The sequence below is a fragment of the Serinus canaria genome, chromosome 4, assembly GCF_022539315.1.
Source record: "Serinus canaria isolate serCan28SL12 chromosome 4, serCan2020, whole genome shotgun sequence".
Taxonomy (NCBI): domain Eukaryota; kingdom Metazoa; phylum Chordata; class Aves; order Passeriformes; family Fringillidae; genus Serinus; species Serinus canaria.
The window spans coordinates 63,290,424-63,307,519 of NC_066317.1; the positions used below are offsets into that span (position 1 = coordinate 63,290,424).

General features: G+C 39.3%; 1 protein-coding gene across 8 annotated transcripts in view; it reads right to left on the bottom strand.

Moving 5' to 3' along the window:
- Positions 1 to 17,096, bottom strand: part of NSD2 (nuclear receptor binding SET domain protein 2) — a 98,650-nt gene that overhangs the window by 53,733 nt on the left and 27,821 nt on the right. For 7 of the 8 annotated variants that reach the window (XM_050973906.1, XM_050973905.1, XM_050973910.1 and 4 more), the window contains one exon: positions 4,990 to 5,615. In XM_050973906.1, the coding sequence (XP_050829863.1) occupies positions 4,990 to 5,586 (597 nt within the window). In that variant the 5' untranslated portion in view covers positions 5,587 to 5,615. The remainder of the gene's footprint in view (positions 1 to 4,989; positions 5,616 to 17,096) is intronic. The other variant, XM_050973907.1, reaches the window with a different exon arrangement.

Genomic DNA, 17,096 nt, shown 5'->3' on the forward strand with positions numbered 1-17,096 from the left:
AAACCTCTGAGTCACAAACTGCTGGAGGCTGAGTATATCCAAAAGGAGCATCACTCTATGTTTTGCAATATCTGTATTCCCCATTATGCCTCCTCCACTGAACCCTACCCCAAGCTGAGGTGCTGAATTAAATGACTCCTTGATCCAACTTGGTAGTGCTATTCTTAGGCAGTATTTTTGTCCACGCTTCAAGATATTACTTCATATTTGGTTTGAATTATCCCACCAATGTGTTTATGAAGACAGAGGACAAAAAATGCATTTAGGGAAAACTTCTTGGGACAACAGTTTTACGTAAAAAGTGCACTTAAATCAGCCACTTTTACATACAAGAACAGGAAGTCTGGTATGGAAAGCCTGAACAAACACTCAGGTTTTCTGCAATTAATTTTGTAGCCACTCTGAAAATACTCATAGCTCCTCTCAAACCAGTACAATGCTGTATACTTTTTAGTGCTTCTTAAAGAACAAGTGGTTCTTTAAGATACTTTCCCAATGAGGCATTAAGAAAAAACAATTTAAAGTACTGAAGTAACAATTACTGCTGCACATCATGAGCTGCTTAGCACTAACAAGTTCTCAAGGCTCAGCTAAATTTAATCCTTTACTGAGGGCTAATGCAGAACAGTATTTCAGAAACTCTTCCAAAAAGGCTAAGAAGTTATTTCTCTTGTTCCTGAAGAGATTTTTAGGATTACTCCTTCTCCTTTGGGATCCTGGTGACATCAGCCAGACACCCTGTGTAATCACTTGCCTGAAGACAGGATCTGATACCACTAAAGAGTCTATTAAAAAGGAAAACATAACTGAGTTCATTTTATCCTACAACTACAGATCCTGATTCCTGTGGCAGCTTAGCTGCACATTTTGTGACAAGTACAGTAACTGTATTTTATCAGGAATTCCTAAAAACTGATGATAAGAAACAATCAAGTCCTTCCCCTGAAAACACATACTTATTTTACTTGTTCTTCTTTTTCTTTTTGAAATTAAGACAAAATGAGCAGTCTTGGGGTCTGTCTGTACCATCTGCAATGGCATAATACATTCAATGAACTCCATTCTCCAATATTACAAAGGGAACTTGTTGCTTTGTGCTGGTTTCTACCTGATTAGATGCAAACATCAGAGAAATATCATCACCTTCAGTGGTCCCCAGCTTCCTGTATATAGTTACCACAGACACTATTAGAAGATCATCCTCAGACTGTTTCAGTGCTACTCTTACTGGGTTTTTAAATCTTTGCCAGTAATTAGATATTGGATATAATGGAGCTAGCCAGAAAGTTTTCCTCTGTGAAGGTGAAATGGCAACATAAACATATGACAAGGAATAGTGGAATTTCTCCAGCAATTTGCAATTGCCCTCCATGTAGCTACTGCAAGGTCATTAAAGGTCATATCCTGCAGAGAGAGAGAGGAAAAACCTGCCAAGTTTCTGGTATAATTCTGGAAGAGAGCTACATGAAAAGTGGATAGGAAGCTATGTGGAAGGTATAGTTTTTGGATCATGTACATGTATTACACAGCTGGAAACCTTAAACTAGCAAGTAGAGCAGATGTGGACTTCCAGGTTTATTCTGGACATAGTGCTGCTGCTTTTGTGAGCTACTGCACCCGTGCTAAGAAGCCAGGCCAGGAAGCCCAGCCAAAGGGCAAACTGCCACATGTAAGCCCATCCCAGCTTCTGCAGAAGGAGCTCAGATGTGCCAGGATCACAGACTGGGCTGCTACCTCAGACAGAGAGCACAGACACACCCAGGGACCCCCAGCATGAGAGGTGCACACATATGTACTCTCTGTTTCCTCTACAGAAACTCTGCATTGCTCTAGGGATCATACTGGGATTACTTCACATTAATATATGAAATAAACCTCTGCTGTTCTCCTCCAAACAGGACTGCTTCACTTCTAACACAAGCAATGAGTAAGAAAATCTCATTCCTCACTGGCAGTGAAAACAGGGACTTGAAAAGCAGTCAGGACAAATCCCAGTCCCAGGGCACCCTGGCACATGAGCAGCTCCAGGAGCCCACCATTGATTCTGGCATTGATCCAAACCTCTAACACATGATATCCACCACCCATAACACTGAACATCCAGGGTGCACTGCCTTGGCTTAAAGCTGTGAAACCAAACCTTATCATGAGAGGCCTGGATTTTAAGGTGAACTCCTCAGGTAGAGAGAAGAAGGGTGAACTTTATTGTCCCACTTTATTCTCCTTTACCCTGGGAAAATGACAGCATTACAGCTGTTTCTCAGAGGCCTGGAAAAGCTGGTGGTTATCAACAGAAAGTCTAACTCATGTCAGAGCTGGGCAGATCCCATTTATTCCCAGCTGAAAACTAACTCACAATGTTTTAAATAGCCTTCATTTCTGTTAACAAAAAATGCCCAAACAACAAGATCACCCAACAGCAGAGCACTGGAACATTTGTTACACGATATGCCTCTCACCTCAGTGCAATAGTAATCTGCTGTGTCCATCAGACAGAGATATAATTACCCTACACAAAAGGCTGCATTTGAAACATGGTGATTTTTTGCTAAAGCAAAAGAGTAAGGGGCTGGACAACAAGAAATTGAAAATTGAGAGAGAAACCAGATGAAAAATAAAACCAGACAAACAGGTTCTGCATTAACTTGTAACCTACAATAAACAGATCCTGGAGTGCAAAATTAATTAGCTTTTACTCAAAGGATATTTACCTAATTTCCACTTTGCAGCCACAATCAGCTACATAAAACCACAGTATGATGCACTAACATTAAGGCTTTGGATGCTGGCCATGGATGCTGGCTAGAGGCTGAAACCAAAGAACACTGATACTAAGACATTACAGTTATCACAGAAAACACACATATGTTACAAGCCTGACAAATACACGTGGACAAACATTTGAAAAATCTCCTTCACATGTTCCCTCATATTTGTTTTTCCTTATTTCAAACCTGCACAGTTGCAAACCCTCCCTGTGACAGAAAAAAAAGGCCCAGGTTTTTTACAATCAAGGAATTATAAAATAACATCTTGCAACCTTTAAATGGTTCTCCTTTTGACCTTTGTGCTTTAATGTGCACTATGCTAGGAAAAAAAGAAGCCAGAAGTGTGACCCTGTGTTTCAAACTCTGAAAAGAGCAAGGCAGCAATATTGCAAGGGCTGAGATGAAGCAGGTGGTTGCCTCGATGGGGTGGTTTGGTAGCTCAGAGGTTTGGCACAGGAGCAAATAACCCTATCACTCAGCAGCCACTGAGCCCCAACCACTCTGGGAAGCAGTGCTGATGTGGTCTTCTCCTGATCATTTTGCCCAAAAGACAACTCAAAGAAACCAGACAAACCTTTCTTTTCATTTTAAATGAACTGCACACCAGGAAAAATTAAAGGCCACTCTCAATGAACAACCAATGTAAAGGGCTTCAGAACAAACTGCATAGGTGGAGATATTAAACATCACCTCCTCTATCTGAAAAAAAAACCAAAATAACAAACCCACACAAATATGTTTCAGTCGTCAATGCTATTAAACATGCCACCTTTTAGTCCAATTTATCCTTATTAACAATGAGCTGGACAAAGAATTACTCGAAATATCAACTCTGCCCATACCTTTTACCTCTGAGTAATGATTCAGAAAAGTCTGAACCAGTTAGTGTTAAGACATTCTCCTTAACTAAATTAAGGAAAACAAACTCTTGAACAACATTCCTGAAAATATGAGTATTGATAATTTTAGGATAAATTACACATTCAAACCACAAACAAACTATAAATATTTCTGATACCTAGAAACACATTTACACAGTTCTATGAACTCATTTATTATTTTGTTTTATTGAAAAGAACAGCAAATAAAATTAGCAAAACAGCAACTCTGTTTCTTCTCTGTATGTGTGACCTTGGAAGAAAGTAACAATCAACAGGGCTGTGTTAGTGGTAGTACTGGATGGTCTTAGAGGTATTTTTCAGCCCACGATTCCATGATTAACTGCAGCTGACAGAAAACCATAACACATGGTCTGTGTTTAAGGTGTGCAAAACCAAGACCTTTTAACAATCCAAAGCATTCATTAACAATCACCATTTTTATACAACACCATTCTGAATTATTCACTGAGAAATTTAATATACATAGAAGTATCCCTGCTATGTAGGGTTTTTCCTCTGAGATAAAGTTATTTGCAAACCACATTCCTTTAAATGGAGTCTAGCAATAAAAGCTAAATAAAGGGGGAATAGGGTTCTCAGCAGAACCCAGGCAAATTTATAAAAGTTTAAACATTTCTGCCAGTGTTTAAAAGAAGTAAAAAACCAAAGAGCTTGACCACAAAATTAATGACACCAAATACAAGATCTAGATATTTTCAACTAAAATAAGTCACTGAGTTATAGCAAGCAAAACCATCTCTTTTCAGATCACAAATAGGCATAGGGATTGCATTTCAGTTGCCAAAATCTGATGGCAAACAGGCCAGCTGATCAGCCAGCTGACTGCTGAGTACATTTTTCTTTTCATTCAGAACCAAAAACAGAGAAAAAGGTAGGTTGTTGTTTTTTGGTTTTTTTTTTTTTAAACATCTGCTTATTAAGAAGCCAGAATACCTCATTCTCCAGGAGTTAAAGACCATCTCTAAATGTAGAGGCCTCCTCAGCTCCCTTGCTCAGGTGCACATCCTGACTAGGTCTTGGCAACACATCTAGAGGAAGTTTCAGTTTCATACATACTTCCACATGCCCTGATTTGCTCTGGAGACTTATTTGACTGATATGGAAACAGAATTTATGGGATATTCCTATCCTGGGGAAGAAACAAGTACCAGAACTAGAGTGCATCTGTTCTTTTTTTGAGACAAAGAGAGGCATAGAAAATTACTCCCCCTGTTTGTGAGAGGCACCTATTAAATGCCTGAAGATGAGCATACAAACACTGAAATTTCTGTATGATTAACAAACCTCCCAAAACACAGAAAACATTAAAAAAGTACTACCTTCTTTTCAGTGGTGCTTGAAGTCTTTGATACTAATGCTGTTTCAACAAGACCCTGCTCAAGTAAGGAGTCATATTTTATACTTCTTTTTCTGCTTCTCCTCTCCTTGTTTGCTGGCTTTTGTTCATTTTCCTCCGACTGAGACACATCTGCACCACTGTCTCCACAAATGGAGGACTCGAAAAGAGGCTTCCCATTCATGTAGGTTTTAGTGATTTTCAGCTTTATTTCTGGAGAGCCATTCTTGATAGGAGTAGTGTTGGGGGGTGTTCCAACTCCCTTTATTTCCTGAGGTTCAAAGCGCAGCTTGGCATCCTGGGCCCCGGACTCGCCATTAAACACCCGAGAGGTCAGATCTTTCAATTTATCAGCTGGGATAAATGGAAGAGTCTCATGGCCATTATATTTTTGCATGACTCCTTCCTGTAGAGTGGCAGAAAGTTGTGCTTTGCCCAAGTAGACAGAACATTCACGATTTACTTCACAATTCTGAGGTTTCCCATTGGTATTTCCAAGGATCTCTGGTACCTGCTTCATTTTGATGCAGTTAATTTTTTGAGTTAACAGTTGAGAACTTCTTTTGATGCTAAAGTCCATTCAGCCCAGATGTTTCCAGTCTTACACTGCTATATTAAGACAGAAAGACAAAAAATATTTTTAACAAGAAATGTCAAAAGCTATTAAGTATTCAGACAGACGTCAGCACTAATATAAAACTCGCTGTACTTCATTATTTTTACTAAAAAAAGCTTTGTTTACAATCTTCAGAGGCAAAATGCCTTAGTATTTGTTAATATGCATTACAAAAAAATTCCAAGAAAAACAGATCTATGAATCATCAATTTTATTAAATCGAAAGTGGAAAGCAAAATCACAGCTTTCATTTTAACCATTTGTTAACCATCTACAGCATGAGAGCTGCTTGCAGTAATTACACAAAGGTACTGCACTATATAAAACAAGTAAGAGCTTAGACCGAAGATAATGTCATTATTAACAACATAACCAGATGAGTTTATCTCCAAGAGGCTGTGCCAGCACAGAAACCCCACAGGCTGTGTTCCTGTAGCACCTACACTATGGACAGCAGCATCACAGGCTTCCCTTCCTCACTTTCCAAACTTCAACCATCCATCAATACACACCCCCTGCAGAAACACCACGGCTCAGACAATCTCCAGACATTTCTCAAGGCATTCTGGCTGTAAGAATGAATAAAGAGTGTGCCTTTTGGGCCAGGAACATCAGCCCACTGGGAAAGAGCTAATCCGTCAGGCCAGTGACCATACTGGACAAAATTTAAATGATCCAAGCAACTCTTGGAATTTTAGATTTTTCATGGCAACAATATCATCTAACAACCACTTTTCACACAGAAATTTGCAAACATGCAACAAGCTAAAACTGCACTATTTTCTGCCTTAAACAGGTTCTCCAAGGGTTCTAAAAGCTAACCCTGCCTACTTCAACATTACACCACTGTAGCAAACAAATCAATCTGGCAGAATGACTCCTTTGTGCTCCTAAACCAGGCAAGATGATGGTTTCAATTTTTAAAATTCACCTGCATGGATTCTTTATATTACTGGGTCCAGTATATACAAGATATAGAAAAATACACCATCATAAAGATTATGAAAGCTCAGCACAATAATTATCATATCCATGCTCAAGGTAACCAATTTCATATATTATTAAGTCCAAGGACTGTCACATCCAATCAAAATTTTATCAAATCTAGTATCCTGTGCTTCCAAAAAAGTGCAGCAAAAACCATGATGAATAACTATTGAATTGTCAGTTGCTATGGGAGAAATCACTTCTGAATCTCACCTTGTTTATTAATGCACATGGTTATAATGCTTACAACTGGCATATTCCTCCAACTTGCATTTTTGATAGCTCTACATCAGGAATAGCAATGTAAACATGTTCATAACTGAGCACTGCTGTAGCCTGCCAAAGCTTAAGGATGTCAAGCCTGAATTCAAAGCAGCTGATGAACAAAAAACCTTTTCATTTACAAAGATGCAGGAAAAAAAATTAAAAACTGTAACTCCATCTCTCCTTAGCAAGTGGTCCCATCTCCCTAACACGCTGCTCTAAAATATCTACAAGACAAAAGGGTGTCATTCTACACAAGCTATATAGACTCATTTGAGAGATGAAAACCCTTCTCCCTCCAGGCATAAGGAGCAGTCTGAAAATCTGGCATTAAACAAGACAAGGACAGCAAATGTACCTGAACTCCAAGTGAATCTGCAAGTGAAAAAATTCTTATCTTTCTTTAGCCAGATGAAGTCTGAATTACCAATAAAATCTCTGATAAAATGAGTAGAAAGCAGCCAACTATATTAACTCTTCTTAAGAGGAATCAGAGATAAAAGGAAACTCAAAACTCAATCAGAACAGAATAAATGACTAAACTTAAAGGGAACTCATGTCCTTTCACAGCACATTCTCCGAAAACATGGACATGAGACAAACTCTCAACCCAATTAATAACATGACAGTGCTTCATGTGTGATTCAGCAGATTTAACAGAAACCACATTTCCCTTAAGAAACAACTAGTGACAAATTCTATAAATCTCTGGGCAAAAGTCAAACCTGCCGGGAAACACGTCACACAGCTACAGAGTGCAAAATTCCTCAGAAAAACCACCAAAACCAAGAACAGAACAACCAATCCAGCGGACTGTTGCTAAATCTGTACTTCCTCCGCAGGGATCCCTAACGGAGCAAACCAGAGATGGGATTTGGGCATCCAAGCTCCGGATCCCCTCCGGGCAGGGAGCGGCTCCGCGCGGCCGCAGCGCCCTCCAGTGGGCGCCGGGCTCGGCGCGGCTCTTCCCGGCCGAGGAGCCGCTTTAGGATGGCTCCATAAACTGCTGATCAGGGCACGGATGGGCTTCTGCATCGGGAGCAGCTTTAGGATGGCTCCATAAACTGCTGATCAGGGCACGGATGGGCTTCTGCATCGGGAGCAGCTTTAGGATGGCTCCATAAACTGCTGATCAGGGCACGGATGGGCTTCTGCATGGGGCCAGCTGCATCTTCTAATCCACACTTTGTTCTGTGCCGCTCAATTATAAATCTTACTTTCATCACATATGTCTTGAAGCTACAAAGCCATCAAGTTTGAGGCACACCTCCAAAAAAGCAGTAAATAATCCAGTGAGATTTACTGGTGCACTCGATCTCAGGACACTGATGAATTAGAATGGGTTCTTAAGAATGTCAAAACATAAAAATCACCATAGTCACAGAATAACTTAGGCTGGAAGGGATTTCCTCAGATCATCTATTCCGACCCCTTGCTTAAGCCAGACCAAACTTCTCAAGGCCTTGTCTGAACAATGACCCACAGATAACCAAATTAAAAGCTATGGCTTAAAAAAAAATCAAGTTATTCTCCTTCTAGCTAATAAACCTAACAATATGCACTCCATATCACAAAAACAAAACAAACCAACCAACCAACTAAACAAAAAAACAAACCAAAACAAAAAAAACCAGAAAAGAAACCAAAATAAAAAGACCCTGAATTTTTAGCAGTTCCCTTGATTTGCCCGATCCACCTGAAGATACACAGATTTCAAGAACTTCAGTGAGCGAAGGCTCAGTTAATGACTCTCACTAAAAACAGCTGAAAGCACTGAAAAAGGCTCCTCAAATCACTGGAGCCAAGAGACAACAAATCCAGGAGTAATACTGGTAAAAGGAGGAAGTTAATGTACCCACAACAATCGTAAATGGGAAAATGAAGACAAGAGCAGTAATTTGAAACTGTAAGATATCAGAACCAGGAGATACAAATTATAAAACATGGGAAATAGACCATGTTTGTACAAAGATTTAATGGAACCAAATGAGTAGAGGCTTAAATTAAGAGGCAGAATAATGGGCTAAGATAACAGATGTAAGTACCTAACAGAAAATATAATCCCATGGGGAGATGAGACATGTAGACAGCAATTTGCAGGTTAGTCACCATCTCTAGGACAACCAGTGGGATGGAAATTAGTGATACACATATCAGTACTCCTTGCAAAAAATAAGATACATTGTGGGGTCTGGGTAAAAGAAAGAAAATCTACACATGGGAATAACAATGGGTTTCAGGAAAGAAGATCAGAATTGAAGCCAGGAACATTTTGCACCACCTTTACTATACAAAACTTCACACGAACACTATAAGAAGAAGGATAAGGCCCTCTGTGAGAGGAGGGGACAGAGCAGGAAAGAAGGGGCAAGGATAAAATAACCACCAACCAAGCAGTGCTGCTGTGAGTTTGGAATTAATGCAAGGAGATCTAGAAGACAAGACATGAAGGAATAAAATAAAATAGATGACAGAAAGATCTGGTTGATTCAAGTTGTAAGAGTAAGGTCCTGAAGGAGCTGAGCATACAATTATAGATTTGGTAGCTAAAATCAAGTGCACTCATGCTGGACCACGGTATCACACAGGAGCAAAAGCAATCCCTTATCTTTTTCTAGATGACTCTGTATCTATTGAAAAGGAAAGTGGGGGGAGGGCAGGGAAAGGAAGGGGACAAAAGCATCACACGCTAGTAGCAGCTAATGAGCTTAAGCCAGTACTGTCCCATACTGAATGTCTGGTGACCCAACAAGTACCATTTTCACTAACAAAGGGGGGAAAAACATTATAGCCAGGAGTCTGCTGAATAAACGTGATATTTTGGCTTGTGAACAAATAGCTTTCAGTATGGAAAAGAAGATTTCTTATCAGATGAAGGTCTCTAGAATTTTTAATCAGACAATGACAACTGGACAATCCTTGCAGTGGCTTTGTACACATTTTCATACTAAAAACAAGGTTCTATATAAGGCAAACTATCTTGCAGACATTTTAAATCATGCATTAATTACTTGAAAGTTCATCATCTGACAGGAGTCATGAGTCAAATGCAGTTAGTGTGCATGTCAGATTCCTCCTTCACTATCCAAGCCACTATCATTTATGTGATATTTATTAGCTATTTCTTCCCCATCTGCTGTAATTTCAGAGATGCTTTTCTGGTGTGTCAGAAAGAATGGAGTACTCCATTCCTTTCAATTCTGCCAAAGGGAGGGAACTGAGTAAGTAACCACCAACAAGAATCTCTATTAAATATCACTTTTGTTTCATCTAGGGGGTTTCTTACTCTGGTGAATTACTTGGGGCAGGCACAGGGAGGTGGGGGAAAGAAGGGGAGGATGACAAACTTCAGTACAAATTTACAGTAAGAGAACTTTATCCACAAAAGCTATTTTTATTACCTACAAATCAGGCTTTCAGCTGGCACTAAAAAGCTAATAGATGGCTGCTGCTTTTTTGTGTTAAGATTGCTTTCTGGTAAGTGTTCTCCATTGTCTCATCAATTTTAAGACAAAAGGTTATTCCAATTTTCAGATCAGAATGAGAGAAAATACTTAATGAGATTAAGAAGGTTACAACACTTTTTTTGCTAATACATTTGAAAACTTGAGTATGCTTACTCATAATATCTTGTATAAAACCCCTAAAATATCAAATAGGAGTAGATGAGTATTTACTATGGTATTGTACACTGTAACTGTTCTTCACTGCATTAAAACAATGAAAAATTATGACAGGATTTGAAAATCTAAACAGAATTTTATTTTAGAAGAAAACACAAATAAAAATTGCATTGCAAGATTGGCCAGAAGTTGTCACAAACCAGTTCTAGCCAGAAAATTCAAAAGCAGCATCTCTCATGAAGAAAACCTTTACTGCAGTAGCTGAGACAGAATTGAAAATAAATATACCAAACCTTCCTAAAAATTCATGAGTCTTAGGAAAATTTTTTAAAAAAGCATTTGTCCAAAGGAGATGATTTTTAATGTAAAAGCACCTGAAGTAAAGACTTCATTAATCTTGCAGAAGATATAACAAGATAAAGCACATTTTGAAAACTCTGTGAAAAAAGTTAGTGTACTTACAGTCGCACTTACTATCCAGTATTACTTGCCACCAAATATTTTTCTTGGGGGAAAAAAGTATCCATCTTTTAAAATTTGTTTTGGATTTGCTTTTTTTTCCCCTGATGGACAAAATTTCTGAACTTCAATGTCACAGACTATTTTCATGAACCAAAGCAAGTATTTACTGCCTTCTTATCAAGACAATAGGTAATAACAACTTGTACATTTAACAACTGTAGAATGGAAAGCAAGTCTTTCCTTTTAAATGACACTTGCTACTGCAGAAAGCAAGATTACAAAATGGATGGACTTGCTTTCTTGTTCTTCCTTGGGAAAAGCTTTTGCAACCAACCCTTTCACGTGGACAAGGCTAAAGATTCTGTAAGAGGATTCCTCTCCATGAGTTCCCTTACCTAAAGTCACAGAAGTATTTTTTTCCACTGCTGCAGAAATTTAATGTTGTCAGTTCCACTCATGCTGCTGGAGGTGGGTGAAGCAATGAGACACATTGGAGTAAAATCAAATTCTTCTAAGATGCTGTAATTCTGTCTGAAGAGAGACTACACATACCACCGTGGTGGGACCACAGATCAAACAGAAAAGAATGGCTTCTCCTCTGCACATAAGCAGGGAGGAACACTGGTGCCTAAAATGGTAGAAACCAGTGAACATACCACCAGTATTTAATAAATACAAAGAGGCAGTCCCCAAACCTGAGATTTTTCTGCGTCCTGCAGAGCTCCAAAGGGAACGGTCCCTCTCTCTCTCTCTCTCTCTAGCAAAACAGGACCCAACAATTCAGCACTTGCTCAGTTTAGGTCTTTGCTCACCAATGAAATGATGTCTCTCCCTGTCTTTCAGGTGGCTCAGAGTTGTGCACCTGGCATCTACATAGCTTGGGAACAAAGAACCAAACACAATCACACACAATCTCGAAGAGCACAGCACTTCAGTGCAGAGTTCCTTATTTATATTGCTTTTTCACCTGGTCTAACACTACTGTAATTCCCCATACCTTTTTAATCCCATCTCTACTCCTTGCACCACACTTTCAGGATCTGGATCGTCTGGCTTAAATAATATTCACTGCAGCAGATAAAGACACTATAATCTGTTTCCTCTTCACTGTGGCCACTGATTCTGCTCTTATTCCCATATGTAGTTGTGACAGCATAGCAATTGCCTGAAGCTTCACCAAGAGAATCATGAAAATTTCTGATCGTTTGAATTCTGAGGGAATTCAAGGGAGGGAAGATCAAACCTGGGATGACACCACAAAATGTTATAGGCAATGAATCAAACTGCAGTGTTAACAAGATGTTATCTGCTACACCACTACAGAAATCAGTGTTTCCTAGATCTGACCAGACAGCAGCTAACTCTAATCCAGAGGCTATAGTCATTTTGCCTAGACCCTAACAAGTCTGCTGTCTTTGTCTATCACAGCATTTAAACCTCTTCATCCAAGTGGGTGCATTTAAATGCCAGAAGCACACTTGGTGCCTTGGAATCATTCTAGGAAGTGGCAGTAACACTGGAGATATGTGAGGCTTTGCCAACACTACGAAGGCCCAGCTGTATGTACAGAGAGGGCATAATAATCCTGGAGCAGCATTTGGCCACATCTTCTGTTGTTTACAGAAGCAGCAACACACTGCACTCACGGTGTACCTCTCTGTTGTGGACAGGTAATGTGTACAAATAGCTGATTTCTTTCACCCAGTACATTCAGCTTCACATCTCATAGCATTAGGTAAAGATCTGGAGGGTAAAGGTCACAGGTAATTAATCCTGGCTCCATGGCACTACAGAATTTAACTTACAGATACACACCATTCACTAAAAACTGCACATACCCACATCTGAATGGAACTGACTATAATGTGATCCTGGCCATACTATGCTAACTCTGATCTACTTCACGCAGACCATAACTATATACATGCAACTACATCAATAATTCTATCAATGTGTTTCCTTGAGGCAAAACACACACACAGAGGGAACTGGCAGATGTATGCCAGGAACACTCAAGCAAGGCCTGAGACTTCAGACATTAGACACTCTTCAAACAAATACAAATACTTGCTATGAAGTGGCCTTTCTGGTTTGGACATAACTTGAAGTATTTCCCTGTGCTGGAGATTTACCATGCTCCTGCCAAAATGCATTACCATCATTCTCAGGGCTCTTAATTCCTTTTTTATTTCTTTTGCTACATCTACGTCAAAAATCTCTCAGAAAGTGATTAGTGTAACTGTTAGAGGTAAAAGGTCTGGAATTTGAGTTTTAAGTTTCTGTAGATATAGTGTACCTTATCCATTCCACTTAAAGACAGAAAGATAAAACACTTCCCTGTCTAACAAACCAATTCCTTCCTGTCCACTTTCCAAAACTTCTGTGTAGAGAGGTTTGCAGTGGGTATCTCCCACAATTTTTTGCTTTCCTTTCATCACAGTACTAGCTTTGTGCATTACTTCACGGTCTTATCAAATTTAGTTCTTTGGACAAATTGTGTTGTACATACTTCTCATGGGAAAATCTAGTTCTGACTGTAGAAATAAGTAGTGTTAAGCAATTGTAGCTGCTCTCCTTATTTGCAGAGTTTCTGAAGGCTCAGCTATCACTACCATTTTGAGCCAGGCTTTCACCTGATGAACAGATATTGCACATGTACTTTCAGCTACACATTTTATGACTAGATCTTGTTTTTTTGCACTACTGCTGAATTTCAGTCACATTCCACATTTAATCCCAGCATTTGTTTCTAGTTTGTTCAGGAGTGTTACTATAAACCAGCTTCTGAGTCTGCATTTTGCACTCAGAGACAAATCACAACATTAATTTCATTCTGAAGTATTTGATTGAAAGTTGTTGGCAAGCACTCCATATAGGGAAATGATCCATATTCACATCTTTCACCCTACACTATTCTACAAGGTTCATACTTTGGCTTAAATCCCTCTGGCTTTATTATCAGACTAGAATCTAAGCATTCTTTACTACAGAGATAACTCCCCAATTTAGATGTTTCAGAGTGCCAGTGCAGTCAAGATCTTTGCTCCAATGGAATCCCACCAAGGCTGGCAAGTCCCACGATTAATTTATCTGATATGTGATCTTGGGAACCTCAGCTCCAGAGACTAACCCATGCCACAGCATGAACATTTACCCTTCTGCTTATTAGAATGAATAAATATATGGAATGGCTCCCAAACACCATGACAGAAGGCTGCATTACTACATATTCTTTCTAATGCTTCTTTTATTCTTTAATCAGTAGCTTTTCAAAATATTTCAAATTCAATTTAAATCACATTTCTAACACAATCTTCCCTAACCTCAGCCTTTTCTCTAAAGATATTTTTGTCACAGAATATCTCATCTTCTGCTCCTTTTGTATCTCTTGTTTACTATGGCAGAACTCAGAGAACAGAACTCAGAGAACAGGATTCACTCCTGTTATGCTCTTTGACTTTGGCAAAGAAAACATGGAATTCTGATCTTAGCCCTCAAGGCCAAATACGTTTGAAGATGATTTGTATACCCTGAGTTTGGCCCAGCTGGTTGGAGCATTGTGTGAATAACCCCAACATAATGGGTTCAGTCCCTGTACAGGCCACTTACTTCAGCATGGGACTCTATGGTCCTTGGGGGTCCCTTCCTACTCAGAATGCTCTATGATTCTGTATAAAACACATTTTTAATGTGTATTTTAGCATGGATGTGAGATGCTAATATTTTAGTATTTTGTATAAGGCACAAGCCAAAGAGATGTCACAAAGATAGTTAAATGGTGATCACTGTCAGCCAACAGAACAAGACGTCCTTGTGCTTCTCCAAAGAGACACAGAAAACCAACATATCCTTCACAGACAGCAGAGGGAAAATGGTAAAGCTTCTATCAAAATCAAGTTCAACAGCACATCATGCTGCAGTTTTCCAGTCATTTGCCACCTATGTATCCTCACCCCAAATAGCTCAAATTTGTGGTGGGGAGCTGAAAGTTCAAAAGAAGATCAAATTGCTATCTTTCACCAAGATGAAAATAGGACAAGCTAAAAGGATGGGAACAAAACTAGAAACAGAGCCATCACCTGTTGAGCAATCCTTGCAATTTAAAACATGCTTTAAGTCTCTTATATATTTTATTAGTTTCACAATAAGTCATATATGAGATCCTGCACAAGTGGTGCCCCAGGGCAAAGTCATTTTGCCCAACATATGAAAACTGTGAAGTACATTAGGTTAGTACTTCACTCTTCCATACTCACTGAGTGCAATCTGATTGCTATGAAACATTCAAATACATTTTCAAACCCCTACTTTCCACACGTAGCTCAGCACACCACGGTATCGTAAGAATAACTTCCATGCAATGGTATTATTCCTTAACATTAGCAAGGACAGTACAAATCCTGCTTCTGGTTCAAGCATGATTCACAGGTATTTGTCTACTGCACATATCATGCATTTTAAAAAATTCAGATTATGTTGTAATCTTCTGTATGTTTTGGACAGAAGTTCCTTATTGTATGTAGCAGAGAGTCAATAGATTATCTGGTGCTAAAGTTTAGAGTTGCTTGCCAGGAAGGTTAATGCATAGTCCATCATGCACTACCTATCATCACAAAGTATTAATATATATTAGTATATATTCCTGTTCACCATGAACTTTGAGTACTTTTGTAGCTTGTTATTCAACCAAAAGGGTACCAGAAAGGAATATGGCCTACATTTTCCTTCTACAGATTTCAAAAATTTCTCTTCCTGCTGATACTAGAAAATATAAATTAATTAACTACTAGAGATGTTGACAAACTTGATAAAAGCTTTAAAAAAAATACTTGATGTATCATTTTAGTAATTTCTGTCAGTGACAGGGAAAAGGTAAATACATTTTTTACAGCTACCTCCAATGACTGCAGGTCATAGAGAAACTAATTTGAAGGTGCAGTGAAGGTAGAAAATTTAGGTACTTTCTCTCTTTTCCTTCAAACATGTTCTCAGAATCAAAACCTTCCAAGTGATCATTAACTGTATAAAATAGCTGACTGACCCATTCAAACAACTACATGAATTTACAACCAGAAGAGTGAATATTGGCACATTAAGGCTGTCCTTACCAGCCCCCTTTCTCCCAAGTTCTCTGTAATTTTGCACCAAAGGAAATTTGGACTCACTTCACAACCTGAGCACTTATCCTGGTGCCATGCTCCATCTCCACTTCTCATTTACTACCAAGATCCGAGTGCACCCTTGGTGAAAACATTTCTCCAAGCTGCAGCCTAACTGTAAAGTTCCCTACAAACACGGGACTTACTGATCTAGTTGTGAGGGGGGCTCTGAGCAACCTGCTCTAGAGAAAGGTGTCTCTGCCCATGGCAGGGCGGTGGAACTAGATGATATTTAAGTTCTTTTCCCACTCAAACCATTCTCTGATTCTAGGATCTCCATTCTTCCTTCATCCCAAGGCTGGATTTGATAATTACATTAGATCTATCACATCTACTCAACCAGAAGGCCACTTCAATTCTCTTTGCAGGAAAGTAATGAAAGAGCTCAAATAGTATAGCCACAAACACAGTACTAAAACATGTAGTCATCATCTATGGCATTATTATTAGTCCCACCCAAGCAGTTCTTTACTCATGCCTGATTACTGACTGTTAGGGAATCTGTTGTTTTCAGCAATACCACTTAATGGATGCTTCTCACTGTGCAGCACACTGCTCTCGAGGAGAGGTTTAATTTTTTTTCCCAGAAAAGGCCTGGCCCTTTACCTTGCTCTATACAGGAAATAGATGCAATTTTCATGCATTAAACCATCTTCTATGCTTAAAACCTAAGAAATATCATGTGGTTATATAAGCAGGAATGACCAGCAGTGACCAAATCGCTGCAAAAATTCTGTTTGTATCTTCTACCCATCACACACCAGATCCTTGACACAGGAATCTGAGCAGAGCAGGTGAACATTTGTGCACATGGAGCCCCGGCGCAGTCAACAGGCTTTGACTGACCACAAGGAAACACTCACATTTATCAGGCTGCAGAAAGAAGACCTCGCTGGGGAAATGTACTGACACTGGTGGAACAAAAAGCAGGCTCAAGTGCAACAGTGAGAGGTGAAAGGGCCACAAACAACAGGACACT